At 39.2% G+C, this 22,489-nt stretch overlaps 1 protein-coding gene across 8 annotated transcripts in view; it reads left to right on the plus strand.

The window, feature by feature from the left end:
* Positions 1–20,170, plus strand: part of ALS2 (alsin Rho guanine nucleotide exchange factor ALS2) — a 47,259-nt gene extending 27,089 nt beyond the window's left edge. For all 8 annotated transcript variants that reach the window (XM_054208575.1, XM_054208582.1, XM_054208576.1 and 5 more), the window contains 21 exons: positions 643–774; positions 1,731–1,859; positions 2,248–2,318; positions 2,677–2,743; positions 3,034–3,236; positions 3,379–3,444; positions 5,247–5,345; positions 5,934–6,098; positions 8,486–8,597; positions 8,898–8,975; positions 9,095–9,228; positions 11,364–11,531; positions 11,810–11,927; positions 12,489–12,646; positions 13,368–13,490; positions 14,524–14,700; positions 15,104–15,149; positions 16,775–16,836; positions 17,436–17,585; positions 17,880–17,976; positions 18,881–20,170. In XM_054208575.1, the coding sequence (XP_054064550.1) occupies positions 643–774; positions 1,731–1,859; positions 2,248–2,318; positions 2,677–2,743; positions 3,034–3,236; positions 3,379–3,444; positions 5,247–5,345; positions 5,934–6,098; positions 8,486–8,597; positions 8,898–8,975; positions 9,095–9,228; positions 11,364–11,531; positions 11,810–11,927; positions 12,489–12,646; positions 13,368–13,490; positions 14,524–14,700; positions 15,104–15,149; positions 16,775–16,836; positions 17,436–17,585; positions 17,880–17,976; positions 18,881–18,919 (2,394 nt within the window). In that variant the 3' untranslated portion in view covers positions 18,920–20,170. The remainder of the gene's footprint in view (positions 1–642; positions 775–1,730; positions 1,860–2,247; positions 2,319–2,676; positions 2,744–3,033; positions 3,237–3,378; positions 3,445–5,246; positions 5,346–5,933; positions 6,099–8,485; positions 8,598–8,897; positions 8,976–9,094; positions 9,229–11,363; positions 11,532–11,809; positions 11,928–12,488; positions 12,647–13,367; positions 13,491–14,523; positions 14,701–15,103; positions 15,150–16,774; positions 16,837–17,435; positions 17,586–17,879; positions 17,977–18,880) is intronic.
* Positions 20,171–22,489: the final 2,319 nt, after the last annotated feature.

A 22,489-nucleotide genomic window follows, 5' to 3' on the forward strand; every position in this document is an offset into this window, starting at 1 on the left:
GAAGATCATGCACATTTATTTGCGCAATCTTATTCCCACCTGCACAGATCACATGACAGGTAGAAACTTGTTACCCTGCCAGAACTTGTTTGTGTGCCCGAATGCTTAACTGCAAATATATTATTTTGATGTTTGCCTTTTGCTTTTCAGTTCCATCTGGCATCATTACTGTAGCTATCCTTGGCTGTAATACTCTACTAAAAATACTACATATATATTAGGTAGACTTTTACCACCCATTTAGATATAATAATTGCATTCTTTTGAAATAAAAGATGACTAAACAGGAACAACAACTACTTGCATGTTTATTCCAATATAGTAATTTAAAGTATTATTCCTGCAATTATTAGCACTACTTTTGCTACAGCTTGTTAAGATGCAAGATCATGTAACTGTATATTAATCATTCTCCTCTTAACATTCATGGAACTTTTGTGATTTCAAAAACTCCCAGCACACCAACAGAACATGTGACCAAGAAAATAACTTAACTATCCCTGTTACTTTATTAACCAGACCAACTGTCATGCGTTTGGTGCTGATTGAATAGAATGAGCTGTTGCGTTGCAGCTTGGTTAATGTTGTTGGCACAGGTGTTCAGAAACACTCTCAGGTCTGTCTTACCTTGTTGCCCTACAGGCATCTCCAGAATACCAGAAGCTACATGACTGTAGCTCTTGTTATGAGAGCCTTGCTGTCCATCTTAGCAGAAAAAGGAAAGAAGCAGAATACACGCTTGGCTTCTGGAAGACCTTTCCTGGGAAAATGACGGTATAATGACAATTGTCAGTCCATTAGCAGCTTGAATCTCTTGCTGTTCACATTATAATCTTACCTATTACTGATGCTACTGTCTGGCTGCACTTCTCGTTTTTCTAATTTGTGTTGCTGTATGTCATAGTTTTGGCCAAATTGGCCAATGGCCAGTGACAGATGCTTCCCTCAGCCTCTCGTGCACGGAGAGGAGGAGGAGAGAGATTTACGAGTTTAGAAGAAACTAAACTACTTCAATGAAATATTAATAACAAAATAAAAACGAAAATAACGAAATAGATACAGTATATACAAAACCGTATTAAGCTCCCAGGATGACATCACTGGCAGGCACTGGGGAGGTCCCAGATCGGACTCAGCGACGAGCGGGAACCAGGTTCCAGATTTGGAGTCAGGAACACACAGATCGGGATCAAAGGCAGATGAACAGACAGGGTCCTCCTCAGACATCAGCCATTGGAGGAAGAGAATTGACCCTTTGATCCCTCAGCTTTTATACTGAGCATGGGGCAGATGGGATGGAATTACCCCCGTTGGTCAATTTTGGGTCACCTGTCCTGTCCGCTCCTCCCTGCAGGTGGGACCCCTCTACACTTTTCTGCTTCTGACCCTCCAACAGGGCAAATAATGACATTAGCTGACCTTGGTTGTTATAGCAATAAGTATAAGCAAGAGCCTTTCTGCATACCATTCCTTGGCACAAACTGTCTTATCACTCTGAACGAACCGTTTTAGACCCAACATGCTGTTAATTTCAGAGAGGTAGAAGAGGCCTAGCTAAGAAATAAAATTACTGACCAGAAAGTTGGTTGTTTTACCTCAAACCAGGACACTGTAGAACTCTAAACTTTAGAAAGGTTGGGCCTTTACTATGAAAGACAAATAGGACTGACCTTAAGGCACAATCAGTGAGAAGTAAGCTTCTGTAATTTTATTTTTAACCCTTCCTGTAGGATTCCTTGCGGAAGCCAGAGCGTCGTTTAATCTGTGAAAGCAGCAATCGGGGGTTGTCCCTCCAGCATGCTGGAAGATTCTCTGTAAATTGGTTCATCCTCTTTAACGATGCTCTGGTACATGCTCAGGTAAGCCAGCTTGTATCCAGGAACAAAACCTTTTCTCTGCTTTAAACAACATGACATATTTTTCATATTGTGAAGGTCACTTTTTTGCACCACTCACTCCGATGTTCCTTGAACACTTAAAAGTGATATTTTTTTTTTATGTTTACAAATAAATTTGAAATTATGTACTTCTTGTTTTGTTGTTTTTTTAATGTTTAATTGCTGTTGCCCTGTGGTTGGTATGGTTTCTGTCGGCTATTTCTTGGAGCAAGGTGCATATAAGGAGCCTGTAATGCTCAGTTTTCCCTAGTCCTCAAAGAAAGGAAAAAAGCTGTTCAGAAGAAGCATGGGGCAGGGGTAATGGATCAGTACCCGGTGAAGTTTCCCTTCTCCTTCTCCTTGCCTACAGTTCTCAACGCACCATATTTTTCCCTTGTCTACACTGTGGGTAGAAGCTCTTTCAGAAGAAGCTGGTAATGTGTGAGTATTCTTGCTTGTGATGCTGAAATAGTCAGATATCTTGGGAGGGAGGATGAGCATTTTGTAACTAATTACTGTAAACTATGAGCAGAATAGGCTGGATGCAATCATGTCTGTCTTGGTTCAGAAAACTTAACGTATTTCTGTCCTAAAAAAAAAAAAGTTGTATAAACATCAGAAAGAATAAGGTAGTCAAGAGGAAAGTGAGTAGTCTTTCCTGCTGCTTCGTTTCACTGCTGACTTAAAGTGAATGCTAGCTGGGTTGGGGGAGGGAAGATACAATATTCATGCTCTAAGAAGCCTTGCCTTTTTCAGGTTGAAATTTCACTAGATTAACATACTTTTGCCCCCCATGTAGGAATGGATTGAAGATTACAACACCAGAAGAACAGTTTGTTCTTGTTTCTTCAACACCACAGGAAAAGGTATGCATATCTACAAATTTTGCATGGCTTCAGTGATAGGAATGACGTTTTTATCTTCTACTGTCAAACCAAATAGGGAGAAGTATTACCTTAAGTATTCACCAAGAATTAAGTATTCCTACAACTTGGTACGCAGGCTGACTGTACACTGTGCTTGATTGTAGCAGTGCTCCAATTTACAGCGCTGTACTGAGGAGTGCAAAGGAGATCATTATAATTGCTGTAAAGGTGAGATTCAATGTGAAGGCAGATGTTAACTAAATTTTGTGATGAAATACTTTCTGTTTCAGACCAAGTGGCTGAGGGCAATAAGCCAAGCAGTGGATCAGGCCCTTAAAGGGACTTCTGACTTAATTCTATATGGAACTGGTGGGAATGTGCCAAGACAGGAGCCTCCTATTTCTCGCAGTGCCAAATACACCTTCTATAAGGACCCTCGATTTAAGGATGCTGTTTATGATGGGAGATGGCTTTCAGGAAAACCCCATGGCAGGTAAAAGCATTTGAACGTAACAGTCGAAAACAAAATGAGGTGGTTGCTGTATCAATAAGCAGGCTCACTCACAGAAGTTATTTGGGAAGTGCGAAGTGAACTGATTATCTTACACACATGTACGGCTTTGTATTTTTTCCAGAGGGATCCTAAAGTGGCCAGATGGAAGAATGTACTCTGGGACTTTCCGGACTGGGCTGGAGGATGGGTAAGATCCTCTTGCTTCTTATGGAGCCAGAGGGCAAGAAATACCTTTTGTTGTAGGAGATAAGAACAAAAACCTTTTAATTAAAAGGTATTGCAGTGAATCTTACTGACTCAGGGTTATGTGTGTTAACAAGATTATATCTGTATGTTGATATACAGATAATCTCTCATTTATCCAGAGGTACACTAGTTGTCTTCACAACAGACTCTGCAACTGTGTGATTAAAAACTTGCTCTTTCATAAAAACTGAAACTAATTGGGGCAATCAGCTGTAGGATGGAGGAAGGAAATGGTAAAACAGCTGAGAAGAAAGATTGGGTGGGTGGGTGTGAACTCCTAAGCAGAGAAAGCCAAATCTGCAGTCAACTTTCTGCTATAGAGTTAACTATTAAATTTATGTGTTGCAGTGCTCTTTCAAAAGCTCTGCTATTGTGTTTTGGGTTTTTTTAATCTTTCTAGAAAACACAATGCCTTTCATACAATGTAATGATGCATCTTCTCTAATGTTTTCCTTGCTGTATTTCTGGTAGAGCAAAGGTTTAATAATTCAGGAAGGAGACAACAAAATCTTGAATCAAGACTTCAGGGTTTGGGTGATTAAAATAAAGCTAATGAGAGTATGTGATCCTGATGATTAAGATAACTAGTACAGAGGAGTTTAAAAATAGGATGAACGGAAGTCCTAGACATGACAAAGTTATCTGGTGAAACAAGTAAGACCACTTGAAAGTAACTTTGTAATTTATTACACAGCTTTGAATTAATCTATGGATTTCATTGCTAAGAATCTGCTTAGGGCACTACTGCGGCTAAGAGGTTAACTTTTTTCCAAAGGCATTTTTGTATGAATCTTGTGAGCAGACATGTCGGTACTGGGCAGGATAAAAATATATGAAGAGTCCTATTGGTTTCCAAATCTGTTTTCAAAGTACTGAGTTGGAGGGGAAATTGAAATATAGTCTAGCTGCAGGCAGCTTTTTAAAATGCACCTTAGCTATTGGTATAATGTCAAACTATAAAACTAGATTAGCGCTTTGGTCATTTGTAACCTACCCTGGTGATTTTAGAGTTGTTGGAAATATTGCAAACAAATCCCCACCAGAAATAAATGGATTGGTATTTAGCTGTAATTGCTAGGATTACCAAATGCGTATATTTGTATTTCAGCATGCATGCTATAGTCTCAACAGTTAACAATAGCAATGTCGTCTTGGGGTAGACATGCTCTTGGGAAAACCTCCATAACTGTATTTTAATCTCCTCAGAAGTTTAAAATCAATAAACAGAAGTTGTGTGTCTCGTTCTTTTCAGGCATACTTAAATTGTGAACAATTCTATGCCACTGCTTGAGCATAATTGGAAGCTAGCATCTTTTAAAAAAATATTCTCTGTAGCAATCTATGTTCTCATCTTTCCCTGGAATAAAGGTGTGCTTGAATTATCAAGACCTAAAGAAGACAACAAAGGTAGAAGCAGTCTTAGGATGTGAGAAGACTTGTGGCCTTTAGAAAGCTGAGAAAAATGCTATAGTGTGAGAGAGGGGCAGACTTAACAACATGCCACAATCAAACAGGAAAAAAGCAGTACAGATTAAATTGACCTAGTGATGCTGGAATTCCTGCTTTCTCTTTAGAATAATAATAAAAAAATAGTATCTGTAACTGCTGTAGTTGAAAAGATGTGCTAAAAATTATGTAGAGCATTCTGATTTTAGAATGGGTCTGTGATACGTACCTGCTGCTGTTTTTAATGAAATGTATTAGCATTATAGCTGCTTGTGTTCCATTTCTGTGCGTTGACAGGTATGGTGAATACAGAGCGCCAAACAAAGCATTGAATAAGGATGACCATTACGTGGGGTACTGGAAGGAAGGCAAAATGTGTGGGCATGGAGTCTACAGGTAACATGTAGCATTTGCATTGCTGTCATTGCAGAAGGGAGAGCAGGGCTGATGCTCTGGCAGGCTGCTTACCAAGCCTCTGTATGTAGCTTGCTTGTTACATTTTAGACTTGTGATTATAGTTAGCATGGCTTATTTTCTGCTTTGCTTTTGGTGAATTGCTCACAATGCTTACTTGTACAGTGTTCTATTATTAATAAATATTCTAATGTTGCTAACACCTTTCAATAATAGAGGATTCTGAGAAATAAACATAACCTCTAAATGGCCTTGCTTGTTGTGGAGAGAGTAGCTTTAAAACAACAAAGTATCAAAAGATGCGTAATAAAGGCTCACTTTTATCCCAGATATACTTTTACTATAGTTCCTGCTTGGTGTGGCTGTAATGTTGTAATTCCTAGAAGGAAAAATAGAGGATTGATCTGTTCTAAAGAAAAAAAAAAAAACAACCAAAAAACAACATAAAAACAAAACCCACACCTAATGAAACAACCAACCAAAAACCCAAAACCAACCAAAAATCCCCTCACAAATCCACAACAGAAAAGTCAATTATAGGAATCTTACTTATTCTCTTTTTCGCTATAGCTATGCTACTGGTGAGGTCTATGAAGGGTGTTTTCAGGATAACATGCGTCATGGGCACGGTCTGCTACGCAGTGGGAAGCTGACCTCTTCCTCTCCCAGTATGTTCATTGGACAGTGGACAATGGATAAGAAGAGTGGTTATGGAGTTTTTGATGATATCACAAGGTAATGCTTCAGTTCCACAAATCCTTAAACACTGGTATGACGTACAATTGCAAAAAGAGCAGGAAAGGATTTGATCTGTTAGTAGCAGCAGTAATGAATATCCTCCTTTTTTTTTTTTGTTGTTGTCTTTATACTAAGCTTTCTGGGTTAATGATCTAAAGAATTGGGTCTAGAGACTGCTTTTTGGTGCTGCTTCTGGAGTAAATGTGGGGGGTTTTGTTGTGCTTTGTTTTTTGTCTTCCTTGCTTTCCTATCATACTCCTGCCTGAAAACTAGCACTGAATATGGTACGTTATTGAGGTATCTTGTTGTGCGAGTGCTCAAAGTTTTATGAATGTCACGTGGGGAGTATTCTTTCATCTCAGGCTTATGAGGCTGCGTTGTTCAGTGATCAGCTATACAGGACTAGCTAAATTTCAGCTCGTGCTCATGTTTTCCATTGACTTATTTGTAAATGTGGCGGAGGGAAGATGCTTTCTCTCAGGGCAGATTAGCGAAATGATGGTCTCAGAAACAGCACTGTGCTAGATATGTGCACTAAATAAATCCTGTCTGAGCACAGAGCAGTGGTTTTTTTCAGTCACCGATTTTATGCTGTTTTTTCCTGAAAAAGAGAGCTTTTGTCGAGAGCCCAAGAAAACTGGGTTTGGTTTAACTGAACTGAAATCCCACTTATAAAGGAGAATAGTAAAAAGTCTGAAGGTGAAGGGGGTGTGTGTTTGGGAGTGTGTATGCGGATATTTTTCTGAAACAGAGCTACTGTAGCATCTCTAGGTATTTCCTGATGTAGGTTTTGCATCTTGTCTTGCTCAGTGGTGGTGGTTGTTATACTCTAGTGTCAGCATGTCACCACATACTTTATTAATTTATTTACCTAGGACAAACTAAAGAGATGGCAGCTCTCCTCACAGATCCTCTCACCTCCAACGTTTGTAAAGGCAGTGGCATTCATGGTTGGGGAGGAGTGTGACATTTACTTTCTATTCCAGAGTTACTCAAATATGAGTGAGCTGCCATCATGGTAGTTTTCTTTCTGATCTTAGGGAAGGATATGTACATATGTTTGTGGCCTAAGGATTCATTTTCTTCACGTCTTATTCTTCAGCCCAGACAAATAAGGAATAGCTGCAGACATTCTTTATAACTTGCTGTTGTTATTTCCAAACAAGTTATTTGAGCAAATGTGACTTTACTGTTATGTTTCCATCCTGGTAACTGAGTATGGTGCATCTGTCTCTTCAAGAACGCTTCACCCACCAGAGTCCCCTGTAGCTGGCATGAAGAATCAGACCAGCATCCTGCTAGGTTATGGGTCCATCAGCTGGAAGATACCCCTGAATTTAGACTAATGGCTGGGCTTGCTCTCTTTACTATGACCATAATTTCTCTTAGGTACTAGAAGGAAAACGCTGTGTAATAAGCAGAGTTCTAATAAATGAAACGCTAGTTTCCCTCTAAAAGAAAACAAAAAAGTCCTTGACAAGTTAAAGGGATTTTTTTTATTACTTGTATGGTGAAAACATCATGTTCTTTTTCAGAAAAACTGGGAAAATAGTTTCAAAATATTTGATACTTGCACTTGGTTTAAAACACTCTAGCCTGACCTCTGTGGACTTAGACTCACAAAAAAGTATTTTAAATAGTAGTCTTAAAGAGGCTGATGTTTACTTAGGAGATAGCTTTAATTGTCTAATAATTTTTTTGTGGTATGATCTTTGTTTGGCTATTATCCAGAAACTTTCAACAACATGATCTGTTTCTTTACAATTTTTGCACTCTAATGTTTTCAGAATGTCATGTATGACTTCATAGGTCTCCTTCCTATCCCCCAAGTAGAACAGTTTGGTTTCTTTCAGTTATTATCCTCTCAATTTGAGTCATCTGAGTTTAGCTAAAGAAACTAAAAGCTTTAGCAAAAAAAAAAAAAGCCTAAAATAAGTTTCTTACCTCTGTTCTAAACTATTAAATACATCAGATGTCTGATGAAGCCCAAGATCCCCTTTCATCCTTTCATATGCAATTTACATCTTAGATAAAGCTGGTGCAGATCAGCTAACAAGTTTCCCTGTTTCTTACGTGCTACAGCTACTGCTCGGGTTCCTTTGGATAGGAATTGGTCTTAACTAGGTTTCAGCATTGTTTCAGATTATCAGGAACAGTTTGCTTGGATGTGGCCAATTTGTAATGTGAATTGTGAAAGGAAGTTCATTATGGCTTATTTCTATCAAAAAGATTATTTCTATGAAACTAGATTGACAGACCTGAAGCAAGTGCTCTATAACTCTTTTCCTAATGGTATCTGTAATGGTCAAATATTGCAGTAAAGCCAAAGAAAGGATATAAATGTACTACTTGGACTATATTCTTCCTATTTCATTTTTCTTCAGAGGAGAAAAGTATATGGGAATGTGGCAAGACGATCTTTGCCAAGGCAATGGTGTTGTGGTTACTCAATTTGGCCTGTATTACGAAGGAGCCTTCAGCACCAACAAAATGATGGTGAGTTGACACCAGACTGCTATAGTGACTTTGCCTCTAAGTGTGGTAGCTTCCTGGGGTAGATTGAGTGTACCTTAGGCTGTGTAAACCCTCTGTTCTTCTAACCTTCTGTTGTCCTGGCTTTTTAAACTGTCTTTATAATCCCTGCTCTGTTTCACCTAGGACTACTTCAGAAACTGCTTTTAAAAAAAATTATTATTAGCTAAGAATTAGTAGCAGGTTTTTCAGTGTATCTTTAAATCTACGGTCTGGCCTTCTGTTATAATTACTGTTTTGTGTTCTTTATGATTCTCTTTATAGGGGACTGGAATTCTGCTTTCTGAGGATGATACAGTCTATGAAGGGGAATTTTCAGATAACTGGACCCTGAGTGGAAAGGTTGGTATTACAGTTGTTGCTTGTAAACTCTTCACATCTAAAAAAAAAAAGAGTCTCTTTCCTTGTAATTTGGTTCCCAATGGATTTCAGTTTAAAATTTTTTACTATCTTCTCTTAAGGGAACGCTGACCTTGCCAAATGGAGATTATATTGAAGGTATCTTCAGTGGAGAATGGGGATCTGGGATAAAAATCACAGGAACCTACTTCAAACCTAGCTTGTATGAGAATGAGAAGGACAAACCTAAAGCATTGTGAGTGTTGAATAAGAAATAATTTCTCATATGGTTCAATAATACTTCGGAACATAACTATTGTCTTTTTTCAAAGGCCAGTTAAAAATATTTTTTCCAAAGAAACAGTGAGATTTTGAAAGTATTTTTTTCTTTTTCATTTCTCTTCCCTCCTGCATAGGAAAAAAAAATAAGATAAAAATCTTCTTTATGGCTGTTCTTGCTTTAACTACTACTCGAATATGCAAGTAACAGCATGAAATTCCAGGATAGCTGACATGCTGCTACTGTCCTGTAGCAGTCTCAGATTTTTGTATTTATATCTGACTATTAGAACCTGAGTTCTCAGCTGCTGATGACGTTTGAGATGCTGAGGAGGACTGAGTTACATTTGAGTGATAAAGTCAAATCGCAGACCTCCCTGCCTTCTGCCAGTTAGTCTGTTGGTAAATTAATTCCTTTAATGTGTCATTTAATAATGCCAGTAGGAGTACCTTTGGACAGAATTAGCTAGTTATCACACCTCTTCCAAACAATTCATAAGAAAATAGTAGAAAAATCTGCTGAATGGCAAAAGAGAGCATTTCAACACCTTGGCAAAGATAATGTTGAAAAGTACCCATATAACCTTATTTATAGCAGATGCATTGGGTCAATTTGCGTAATTATCTCTGGGGGGAAAAAACATACTTGTTTTATTTAAGTCATAATTGAGATATCTTTGAGTAGAAGAAACTTAAGTAAATTTAACGAGTTAGTGAAATTTCACTATTTGGTAGCACTATATACCGATTTACAATAGTAGTAATTCTTGTACAGGATTCAGTATCTTTGAAGCATACTCTCAAATTTCAGATTAAAATGGGAAACACAGCTCTAATGTTTTTACCTAGATTACTTCTTAGTATGCTTCCTGAAGCATTCACTGGTAATTTGCTTTGACAGTGCTGACACCTACAACAGGATGTAAAGTTAAGCAGGCCTCCCTGCTGAACTGAACACTTGCAACCTTAGCAGCTGTCTGCTTTTTACCCCAGTAGGGAGTCTATGAATAAATGTATGTACGTATTTGTGAAGATTGCTTGTGAAATAAGGGTTTCATCTACCCTTTTCAGGCTCTCTTGAAGTTGAAAATCTTCTGGTAAAATTTGTGAAAAGGCTTAGAGCCTACTTTTTCTGCTTTGTGAAATTGGAAACATGGGGAAATATCAGTGTTGCTAGCTCTCATCTCAAACACGGTGGAAAAATATTAATGAAAGGTCTGACAATTTCTGACACTTGATTTAAATCAAGATAGAATTGTTAACCCTGACAGCATTTATTTGCTTTATGAAATCTTTTCAAAGCCCCAAATTTTGTTATATCTCTGAGACATCTGTATATACATGGGGAGGACAACAGTTCTTGGTTTTCCTTTTGGCTATAGAGGATGCCTGAGCACTGGCTGTCAGTGAAAAGATGCCCGAGCTGGTTTTACTCTCTACTAGTACATCCCAAACATGGCATGCAACATCAGAGGTAGTTTCTACTTCAGGGACGGAAGCTATATATCCATTCTTGGTATTTACGGTGTAGCTATGCTATTTGTACATTCCAGGAGAGTGAGATATTTGGGGCATTTTTGCACTATGTATTTGTTATATGAATGTGTCCTGAGCCTTCTGAATGAATACCAGTGGTGAAGATAAGCCCAGTTAAGTGCAATATGTTCTGTTTTCTTGGAAATCAAACCAGTCCTTTTTGTGTTTAAACAAATACGTTTCTTGGAATACTACAAAAAGAGTAAGACTGACTTGTCTAATGTAATAAGGTTCATAGTTGTTTCCACATGTAGGTATTAAAAACATTTTAATCTTGTGACATCATAATATTTTACATGGATTAATGTATGTTAGTTAGCAAGGAAGAAAAATTTAAGGATCAGTACAACTTTTTGTAAGTTCTTTTTAAAAGGTTTTGAAAGTCAAGGCGTTAATAAAATAGATTCTAGATTTATTCATAGTGATAAACTTGATTCACAGTAGAGACTGTTAAGTATATCAGCTTTTGGTAAAATAGGATGAGAGATTAGATTGATATAAGCCATAGGTGGTTTTCAGAGTTGAATGTGTTGTTTCATGACTGTTCGATTTTTGACTAACGGGTCATTTTATTAGGCGGAAACTGGGGATCCTGGCAGTGCCTCCTGATGAGAAATGGAAGGCAGTATTTGAAGAATGCTGGAACCAGCTAGGTTGTGAGAGCCCGGGCCAGGGGGACAGATGGAAGGCTTGGGACAACATTGCGGTGGCTCTGACCACCAACCGACGGCAACACAGAGACAGGTTGGTTCCCAGACAATGTCGTCAGCAAGATGAAGAAAGTATTGAGAAAGAACCTGGAATCTCACTCTACTCTAGACTAGTAACTCTAACTGTAAAAGTTCAGTTAAAACAACAACAAATCCTAAACAAAATCAGAACTCATAATACTCTGCACTATAAACCCGTTTGGCAACATACTGATATCTAGAGTTAGTTAAGTTGTTAGCATCAAGTTTTTTTCCTACTGTATGTCTTAATAAATAATCTGTACAATGTCTTTGTCCTTTTTATAACTACAGTCCAGAATTATTGAGCCGCTCGCATACTCAGACACTGGAAAGTTTGGAGTTCATTCCACAACACATTGGTGCCTTCACCCTGGAAAAATATGAAAATATAAAAAAATATTTGATAAAGGTATTGTCACTCTCAAATGCTCACATAGCTTGTTGGTAAGGTATGATATCAATGTCACTTTGTAATAGCTTTCCTTAATTCCTTCCGTATTTGCATTCTTATAATCCATGTTGTAATCGTTCATATTTGCTCATAATTTACTAATCTATTGAATTAAAATCCACAGGTAAGACCAGAATCATCATATACCTAATGGATACTGCCTTACAGTCAGTTTCTGCTTAGTTACTGCTTTAGTTCGTATACACTGGATCACAGCAAAGCATCTTGAAATACTTACCAATTATTGCTTGTTGATTTTAATAGTACTGGACAGATGACTTGTCTTAGTAGTAGTGCAAGTTCTTGTACTGTTTGACTCCTCTGAGCCGTATGCAGCTAATACATAGATTTTATAATCCAAATGGCAATTTGTTAATATAGCTCACTTTTTGATGTATTTGTAATATTTTTTTTCAAAGCCTGTTGTTGGATCTCTGACCCATCTCTCTTGAATTCCATTTTTTTGTGTATGTCTGACATTGACCTATCTGACTGGCCAATTAATAACTTTCACCTCAGGCTTGTGATACTCCTCTCCATCCATTGGGCAAGCTGGTGGAAACACTAGTAGCCGTCTACAGAATGACTTATGTTGGAGTAGGAGCTAATCGACGATTACTGCAGGAGGCTGTAAGAGAGATAAAGTCCTACCTCAAACGCATCTTCCAGTTGGTTAGGTAAGGAGACTTTACTTTTCAAGTCAAACTACTGCTGGGTTAATTAAAGATGTCTCATGTACTGAAACTGTCTAGTATTTATGCAGTCCAAGTGCACTAGTATCTTTACTCTGTTTTGGGAATTGCTTTTATTTCCTTAACCTTTTTAAGGAGTCCTTGAATATTCTGTCAAAATAGAAAAATTAAAATCTTCACCACACATCTTACATTGTACTTTAAAATATGGCTGTAAGAAGCTCGCCTTCGATGTGAATTTCCAATTTAGTGTCTCTGGGTATCCATGCTGTGCAAAGGCGGTGTTCAAAGGGTGTAGAATAATAGCAAGGACGGGGACTCCCAGTGTATTCCATTGAAGTTCTTACCAACACGGATGAGCAATGTTCTTATGAAGTATTTGCATAGATTCTTGAGAGCAATTACAGCTTTAATTGAGTCCTGCCAATCTGAAAGCAGGAGTACTCCGAATTGTTAACCATTAGAAGCCTTGTCTGGAGGGAAGTGATGTCAAGGTAGGAAGGGTATCTTTGGCTTTGGAGGAATTGGCCTTCATAAGCTTCCTTTCAGGTAGATTGTATTGTACATCTGTCAGCTATGCTGTCTTAGTCCACCGTGTATTATTTCAGCTGACTTTTCTTTTCTCTCCAATCTTGCCTTCTAATGCTGTGACTTGTAGAAACTGCATGAAATGAAATCATATGTTATTATGTGTATTGCCATTTAGGTTCTTGTTTCCTGATCTTCCGGAAGAGGGCAGCACAATTCCATTTCTGGCAACAGAGACAAAGGGAAGGCGATCATTTTGCAGTGGGAAATCTGACTCCAGATCAGAATCTCCTGAGCCGGGGTACATGAAGGAAAAAAAACTGAACTAAGGAAGGCTTCATTTTATTTCTGTTGAGTTTTTTCTTGGGTGGGGTATGAAAGATAAGCAGGTGTTTAACTGATGGATATAAGCAGATTAATTTTTTTCCTTTGGTTCTGATGACAGATTCTGATAAGCAAACTTCCACATGATGGTTGCAATAAGCATTTCATCCCTGTTCCATGCAATGATTCGTTACTTTAACCCAGACTTGCTTTTGTCTGTTGTGGGTAAACAAGTTCAGGCTTGGGCCTGGGCTTCAGAAAACTGTTTGGCATATGAGCACGGCAGTAATGCAGGTCTGGTGCACGTGTACTGCAAATAGACAGTCACATGGAGCTCACCCCTGAGTCCATCATTGTCCTGTCCGCAGCAGCCTCAGGTGTGGTCAAAACAAGGAAGAGGGACCAGTAGAGAGATCCTTCTGAGACAGGCTCCGGTGGCCTGTGCAGATGGTATTAGGAGGCACCTTGAGTTCAGCTTTCCCTATTAGGATTATAGCTTGATGCCAAGCAACTGCCGACTTTGTGAAGCCGGCAGTGTGTGGAGATAGGTCAGGTAACTTCATGGGTTTTAGCCTTTTTTCTAGCTTGTGCTTTGAAGATAAAGCTCAGCTGTCAGCAGAGTGGCTCAGAATGGGGGCTAAATGATTAGCATGAAGATGCAAGTAAAACTTGAACTATAATATAGTACAGCATTCAGCTTTTACATTATACAAGGAAGAACGTTAACCTTCTGTTTAAAACACATAAACTACAAAAAGCCTGTACCACAACCCCTGCCCCAAACCCACTTGTATGTGGATTGTAAAGGAAAATTACTCCTAAATATTTCTTAGCACAGATGCTGTTTGATGGATTTGTACTTACTTTATTATTATTCTCCCTCATAGAACAGGCTTATGCTAAATGAAAGTTTTGTTCCAATGATTTCTTTTTTATTCAATTTTTATAGACAGGTTTTTAAAATGTCTTCCTCTTCAAACTACCCCCTCTCTTTTTTTTGTTTTTTATAGCTATGTGGTGACCAGTTTTGGCTTGCTGCTCCCTGTATTACTGCCACGACTCTATCCTCCTCTATTTATGTTGTATGCCTTAGACAACGAGCGTGAGGAAGATATTTACTGGGAATGTGTTTTACGTTTAAACAAACAAACTGATATGGCTCTTCTAAGTTTTCTTGGAGTGCAAGCGTGAGTATGCTTCAACAATAAAACACAACTTAGAAAAAGATTATGGCATGTAATTAGATAAAGCAGCTAAAAAACCCCTATTGTCTAAAGTGCTTTTCTTTGATTAAAATGCATCCAAACATATCTTTGAGCTCGCTAGTATGGTTGAGAGAGTGAATCAAAACTTCCCTCTTCCAAAAAGGGGGAGGGGGGGGGGCGGAGGAAAAAAAGATTGGCATTGCTACAAAAACCAGAGTGAGGCGTTTCAAACTAGGCTGTTTTTCAGCTATTTGTGCTAGATGTAGTTGATCCTGTAGAAAAAGCTGCTGTATCTCATAGAAGAACATGATAAAGCATTTTTCACTTTATGAAAGTGAAGTTAAGGCTCTGCTCTCTCAATAGACTTATGTTGGGTTTCTTCCAGGAAATTTTGGCCAGGAACTGTATCCATCCTTGGGGAGAGTAGAAAGGTATGTTCATTAGGCCTTGACTTAGTATACTTTGCCCAGTGCTTCTTTCAAGAAGCTGAAATCATGAAGAAACGGTCAAAGAATTTTTGACCAGGCTTTTTGCTTAAGAGATGCTATACTATCTTGTTTCCCTAAAATCTGCCAGCTAATTAAAAGCTACATTAGTGATTTCTTACAATAGCTGTCAGTCCAGCTTTGTCACTTGCTGTCTTACTCTGTAATGAATTCTAATTCAGAAGGACATTTGCTTGGTCTCCAATTATGACAGTGTGAGAATAAAAGTCTACCAAGGAAACTTTCAAGCTGGTTGCTTAAGAGGGTCATAGCATTGTGTACTTTCTGATTAGGAGAATAATTGTATAGTTTTTATTCTTAATCATTATCTTGCTGAAAGTGGCTGAACACTGGTCTTGGATGGTAATAGTGTAGCACTCAGTCTCTGTGCTCCAGTAATAGTGGTTTAATAATCATAACTTTGAACAATCTGAATGTTTACAGTATACTTTAAATCATGTCTGTTTATGAATGAGTACACTTTTTTGAAACTTTCAATTTCTTCGAGTTATTTAGATACTCCTGCCTTACGATCACCTCTTCCCTGCTTATAACTGTGGCTTGTGCAAAGTCTGTAATAGTCGGAAGCGTGGCTTTCATCACAGTAGTTGCTGCACATGGACAAGCTGATATTCCGTGATAGAGATTGAGGGTTACAAGGTTGTAATCGTAACCAAAGCTGCTGCTGAACCCCACCCCTAAGGCCATGGGTTCCCAGCAAGACAAGTCTCCTTTTTCCCAAATCATGAGGTTGAAGATTCAAATGATTTACATGATGCAAACCTCCACTCAGACTTCAAATGTTAGAAAATCCAGCAATAATGTGTTTCTTGAGTTACTTCAGATCTTCTGTATTTTCAAGTACTGGGCAAAATTCTTAACAGCTGTCTGAATCCTTCATACTTCCAACTGGTTTCTTTGATTATAGGGTAGAGCCCCTCCACTGTGAAGTACTATGTGGCATGTGTCTTCTCTGAATTATGCAGTGTATGATGCTCTCTGCAGCCATTTACCTTATTTGCTGGGTCATTCTTTCAATTAAACAGATTTTTTTAGCCAAGACATAATGTTTATCTGTTTCTTTCATCTGTCCAGTTTCCTCATTTCTGTGGATCCACCTGCTCCATTCAGAAAGGCTTAGGCCCAGTTGTGTATTAAGAGCTAAATATTTGTTCTTTTCTGTTTGCTCCAAACCTGGGTCTCTGATTATTGACCGCTATGACTTTTCTAGGTTTCAGCCATTTCAGTCTTACGGTTCCCTCTTGGTTGTTAACCATTAAGATTTAATGATTCTTAGTTTTACTTGACCTGGAAGATATCCAGACCCCTCACTGATTCTCATAACATACTGAGGAATTCAGTACAGGCTTTTCTGAATTTTAAGTGAAACTCATACAAATTATATGTAGGCCGATTTCCTAGGTTACTTTTGCATCTAAGCACACTTCTTTGCACTGGAAAACTGGAAAGAAAAGTCTTTTATGCCAGTGTTGCATGATACACTGCCTTTCTGCTGCTGCTGCGTAGTGAGGTTGTTAAACCTGCAGATTAATCCTCTTGTGATTACACAGGTATCATCAAATACAAAAGATGCCTGCTTTGCCTCTGCAGTTGAGTGTTTACAGCAAATCAGGTAACTCTCTGAAATTTGTCTTTTAGTGTTACTGTTCCTGCTATAGTTGCATCTTGTTTACTTGATTATAATCCTTTACCTGTCACATTTTCATTGTTCACCTTCGTAAGAGAAGTCACCAAGAAGTTTCAGAGTTCCTACTAAAAACATCAGCAAATTCTCCCAAAGAGGAATGAAATACAGCCTCACAGATGTGGCTGAGAGATGGGTCCATAGGACACTATTTAGAATCAAAAGTGTGAGGATGGTTAATCAAATATGCATGTGAATTTCTAAACAGTTACGGCAAAATGACCTGTGTATGGGGATCTTTTCTGTGTCTGTTAGCTGACATAAGGAATTCTGCAGTAAGAATATAAGTAGAAATTAAAAGGGTTTTAGAAAGGAATTTTTCCCCCTTTACCACTGCGTTAAAACATCTTAAAACTGTGAAGACAGTTGCACTTGCAGTAGTGTGCCTTGTTGTGGTGTGAACAACCTGGCTTATCTTCTTGGGCAGGGGGACACACTAACGAGCAAATTGTCTTCAAAATGTCATAGCAGAAAGCAGATATGTAACTTGTTATTGTTATCCGGGTTTGCTCTTGCTCTCCAAACAGTACCACGTTTACCCCAGCTGACAAGTTGAAGGTGATCCAGCAGACTTTTGAAGAGATTTCTCAGAATGTTCTTGAGACTCTTCAGGAAGATTTTCTGTGGTCCATGGATGACTTATTTCCTGTTTTTCTCTATGTGGTGCTACGAGCCAGGTAGGCACTACGAGTGGCATCACTCATAAGCTGAGCATAGGCAGTATGAGCGCGTTTACCTCATTAAACGCTCCTGCTTCTTGTTGCTAGCTTTTTGTAACTTACTAAACTTTCTGTTTTGCCTGTTTGCTTTGGCCTGAAAAATGTTTGAACAGTAACCTGTGAAATGGCTGTGACGTTGGAATGAGGTTAGGGAAAAGCATGGGTTTTGCATAACACCATGTACAGAAAGCAAAACCATTATAATGGTATCTTTTTCTCACCTGTTTTCTTTCACTTTCCCCCATGTGACAGGATAAGGAATTTGGGGTCTGAGGTGCACTTAATTGAAGACCTGATGGATCCTTATCTGCAGCATGGGGAGCAAGGAATCATGTTCACTACCTTGAAGGTATGAAAATTTTTCAGTGTTATTAAAAGCTTTCTTTGGAAATCGATCAGCTTTGAGCAGTGATGATCAGATTAGGACAATTGTGTGAACATCAGTTTGTAACTACTTTGACGCTTTTATTGAAGTTTCTACCTAGGATGAGCAAGGAAACTTAGAGTTGTGTGGAGCTTTTCTGTGGGGTTTTTTTGGAGGGAGGCTGATAACCTGAAACTTAAAAATCTCAAACTGAGCTGCCAGGTGAACATGATTGTATTTTCTGCCTGTGCAAACTGGAAATAGTTGGGTGCAGAGGTTTTTTCATAGCTGCTGTTTTTATAGTGCTGCAGAAAGGGAAGGTTTGAGTTGGTTAAAATTTATCAAAGAACCTATGTAGTAGAAGCAGAATCTTATTTTCCATGAGTGCAAGTGTTGTCAGAGACATTTATATTAAGTTTCTGGTCATGGCTGACCCAATGCATATTTGAACTAGCATTAAGGAGTGAAGAGCTATCAAGCAGCAGGTCAGGGTATTTATCCAGATGGTAGAAACCTTTGCTCTTTCAGTCTGAGTGCTTTTGAAATGCTTAATCCCTGCATCCTTATCCTGGAAGAAAATGCTTTCTTTTTTGAGCCCTTCTGTCTAAGGGCAAAAAAAGACTATTCAGTGTGCCAAATCACGCTGTCTTGCTTCATTAAGAGGTGGACATAATTTGTAAAAATTTGACATAAAATCTCCTGTTGTTTTTGCTAGTTCACATATCAGAAGGCTCTCATGTGTTGAGTGTCACTGTACCATCACTGCTTGTAGAAAGCCTAGCCTGTTTTCTTGGACAGGAAAAAAAAAATCAACCTTTTTTCTGTATGATGCTTTATCACCTTGCTGAGAACTGGTATGTGTGCTAAACTGAACTTTGTTTTAATTCAGGCATGTTACTACCAGATTCAACATGAAAAGCTTACCTAGACCATCGTTTATGACCTGGCTCTGCGGGATAATCTACTCAGTGGAACTTCACTAATACCCACTTTCTTCCCTGAAATGGCACTTAGAAAATACTCTATTACAGGTCTGTTGTTACGGATGAAAATACTCAGTTTCTTCTGAACTGTCAGTTTTAAGATTGGAAAACTGCATCCAGCAGCTATCTACAAAGTGGTGATGAAGCAAGAGACTTGGTTTGTCAAGTATTTGCCAAGAAGAAATAATTTCCTATTCTAACAGAAAGATTATTTACTACTTTCCAGTTAAAAATGCTGCAAAAAGGCATGGCATCTACATAAAGTACATGTGAAAGTCTGGACCGCATGGCTTCTAAAGCAGTGGGTTTGTTTTTATTATTCCTGGTTTGTCAACAGAGACATTTAAAGAGAATTAATTGCACCACAGAACCATTCAGTCTTCCTGAATTAAGCTATTATGTTTGTTTATTTAAAAAATAGAAAATTGTTTGTATTTATAATGGGTAACCTGTAGTGTGTTTGGCTGTAAAGGTTTTGAGGCGTCTTTGTTGAACAGAATTGCTGAATGCAGTATTAATGTGCTGCTGTGGAAATAATCACACTGTTGTGGGCTTCCCTGTTTACTAGAATTATAAATATAAAGGCACTCACCATTCTTTCTGTTTATGAAGTAAATAAAGGGCACTGACGCTTCACATTTTGGCACTGAATTAAATGCTCAAAATCTGTAGTGTTCAGTTGCACTGCCCTGAGGTCTGAGGACAGGCACTTTCTCTGGAAGCCCATGTGACAGGAGAAGGGGGAATGTGCTCTTGAACAAGCTGACAATGAATCAGGTTTGGGACTTTTGCCTGTGAACTTATTGTCCGAGTGAAAAAAAACTAACCTTGTTGCATTTTTGATCATGTAGAGAACAAGTAATTTCCCTGGAGGATTTTCGTGTGTGTGTTCTTCTGTGGTTTATGGTTAACTTTATTTATATCAATAACACTCATGGATAATTTGGGTATTGTAGGTGCTGTTCTTTACCATGGCTGACTCAAAAAAGGGGGAGGGAGAAACAGACTATAGAATGTTATAACGGCTTAAGTTACGTCAAACTACTATAGATAATGCTAATATTTTTGAAATAGTAATCATGGCTTGTGTATCGGCACCTAAATGGAAAGAAACCATATGTCAAAATACTGTTTTAAACAGTGACTGTAATGTAGCAATTTTCATAATAAAGTAAAAAAGACTGGTCTTTCTGAAATTGTTTTTAGCTTTATCAGAGAAGGGGAAAGTAATTCTGGCAACAAGATGGTTTAAAACTTGCTGTACTTGTTATACTCACAACAGACAGTAGAGAGAATAGAAAACAGACATAAGAGACTTTGTGTTTGCAAACAATTTTTGTTAGCTTATTTTTTAAATTACAATGAATAATTTCAGGAGAGAGAAGCAATAATATGAATAAAAGGGAAGCTATAACAAGAAGTTAATTTGAGAAGGAGGGGAAAAAAATACAACTAATGCTGGGGAGTATAATGAAGTATGAGGCAGGAATTCATAGAATCATAGAATGGTTAGAGGTGGAAGGGACCTTAAAGATCATCTAGTTCCATCCCCCCTGCCCTGGGCAGGGACACCTCCCACGAGACCAGGCTGCTCAAAGCCCCATCCAGCCTGGCCTTGAACACCTCCAGGGATGGGGCATTGACAGCTTTTCTGAGCAACCTGTTCCAGTGTCTCACCACCTCACAGTAAAGAATTTCTTCCTAATATCTAATCTAAATCTCCCCTCCTTCAGTTTAAAACTGTTACCCCTCGTCCTATCACTCCACTCCCTGATAGAGAGTCCCTCCCCATCCTTCCTGTAGGCCCCCTTCAGGTACTGGAAGGCTGCTGTGAGGTCTCCCTGGAGCCTTCTCTTCTCCAGGCTGAACAGCCCCAACTCTCTCAGCCTGTCCTCATAGCAGAGGTGCTCCAGCCCTCTGACCCTCTTTGTGGCCCTCCTCTGGACCTGTTCCCGACAGGTCCATGTCCTCCTTATGTTGGGGGCTCCAGAGCTGGACGCAGTACTCTAGGTGGGGTCTCACCAGAGCAGAGGGGCAGAATCACCTCCCATGACCTGCTGGCCAGGCTTCTTTTGATGCAGCCCAGGATGCGGTTGGCTTTCTGGGCTGCGAGTGCACAGTGCCAGGTCATGTTGAGCTTCTCATCAGTCCTTCTCCTCAGGGCTGCTCTCAATCCTTTCTCCTCCCAGCCTGTACTTGTGCTTGGGATTGCGCCAACCCACTTGCAGGACCTTGGCCTTGTTGAGCTCCATGAGGTTTGCATGGGCCCACCTCTCAAGCCTGTCCAGGTCCGTCTGGACAGCATCCCTTCCCTCCACTGTGTTGACCCCTCCACACAGCTTGGTGTTGTTGGCAAACTTGCTGAGGGTGCACTCAGTCCCACTGTTCATGTCACCAACAAAGATGTTAAACAGCACCAGTCCCCATTCTGACCCCTGAGGAACGCTACTTGTCACTGGTTCCACTTGGACATCAAGCCATTGACCACAACTCTTTAAGTGCAACCATCCAGCCGATTCCTTATCCACCAAGTGGTCCATTCACGTTCCCCACCAGTCCCTCCTTGATGAGAATAAGGTCCAGCATGGTACCTCTCCTCGTTGGCTGCTCTATCATTTGGAGAAGGAAGTTATCGTCAATGCATTCCAGGAACCTCCTGGATTGCTTATGCCCTCCTGTGTTGTCCCTCCAATATGAAGTCCCCCATAAGGACCAGGGCTTGTGAACGTGAGGCTGCTCCTATCTGTCTATAGAGGGCCTCATCCACTTGGTCTTCCTGATCAGGTGGCCTGTAGCAGACCCCCACTGTAACCTCATCTCTCCCTTTAATCCTGACCCATAAGCTCTTGGTGGGCTCCTCGTCCATCGCCAGAAGGAGCTCCATGCACTCCAGCTGGTCATTGACATAGAAGGTGACACCCCTCCTTGTTTCCCCTGCCTGTCCTTCCTGAAGAGTCTGTATCCTTCCATTCCAACACTTGGAACTTCCAACATTCCAACACTTAATATTTTTGACACTTCCAACATTCGAACAGTTGCTCTTTTGTGCTAGATGCAGTCTTTCTGTGCAATCGTCTCTTAAAAGTCAATGTACAAAACATATTTAACTGAAACGCGTAGGAGCAGAACTGCTCTTTGAAAAGGAGCTATGCTGAACAGCTGAGTAAATCAGTGGCAATCATTTTCATCTGCAAAGATCCGAATTCAGGATTTATTTCACCTTTTGTAGAAGTGTAATCAGTAAAAACAGGTTTAATTTTTTTTAACTATTTTTTTTTTTCTCCTGCAACTGTTCAGGGTCAGTGTTTGTTGTCTTCAGATGTTTTGGAAGAAAGGAAGGATTTTAATCCTCAGCTTTGATATGCAAAAAGCTTTGTTTCATATGACCTTACTCCCACACTGATTCTGTGCCTTAAACTGAGAATGTCCTAGAGATGGGAAGTTTTTCTATAATCTTTCTGCCTTTCAAGAAGGAAGTGTATCTACCTGATATGTAGCAACTTCAAATGTTTCAT

Source organism: Rissa tridactyla, chromosome 7 (assembly GCF_028500815.1).
Source record: "Rissa tridactyla isolate bRisTri1 chromosome 7, bRisTri1.patW.cur.20221130, whole genome shotgun sequence".
Classification (NCBI taxonomy): domain Eukaryota; kingdom Metazoa; phylum Chordata; class Aves; order Charadriiformes; family Laridae; genus Rissa; species Rissa tridactyla.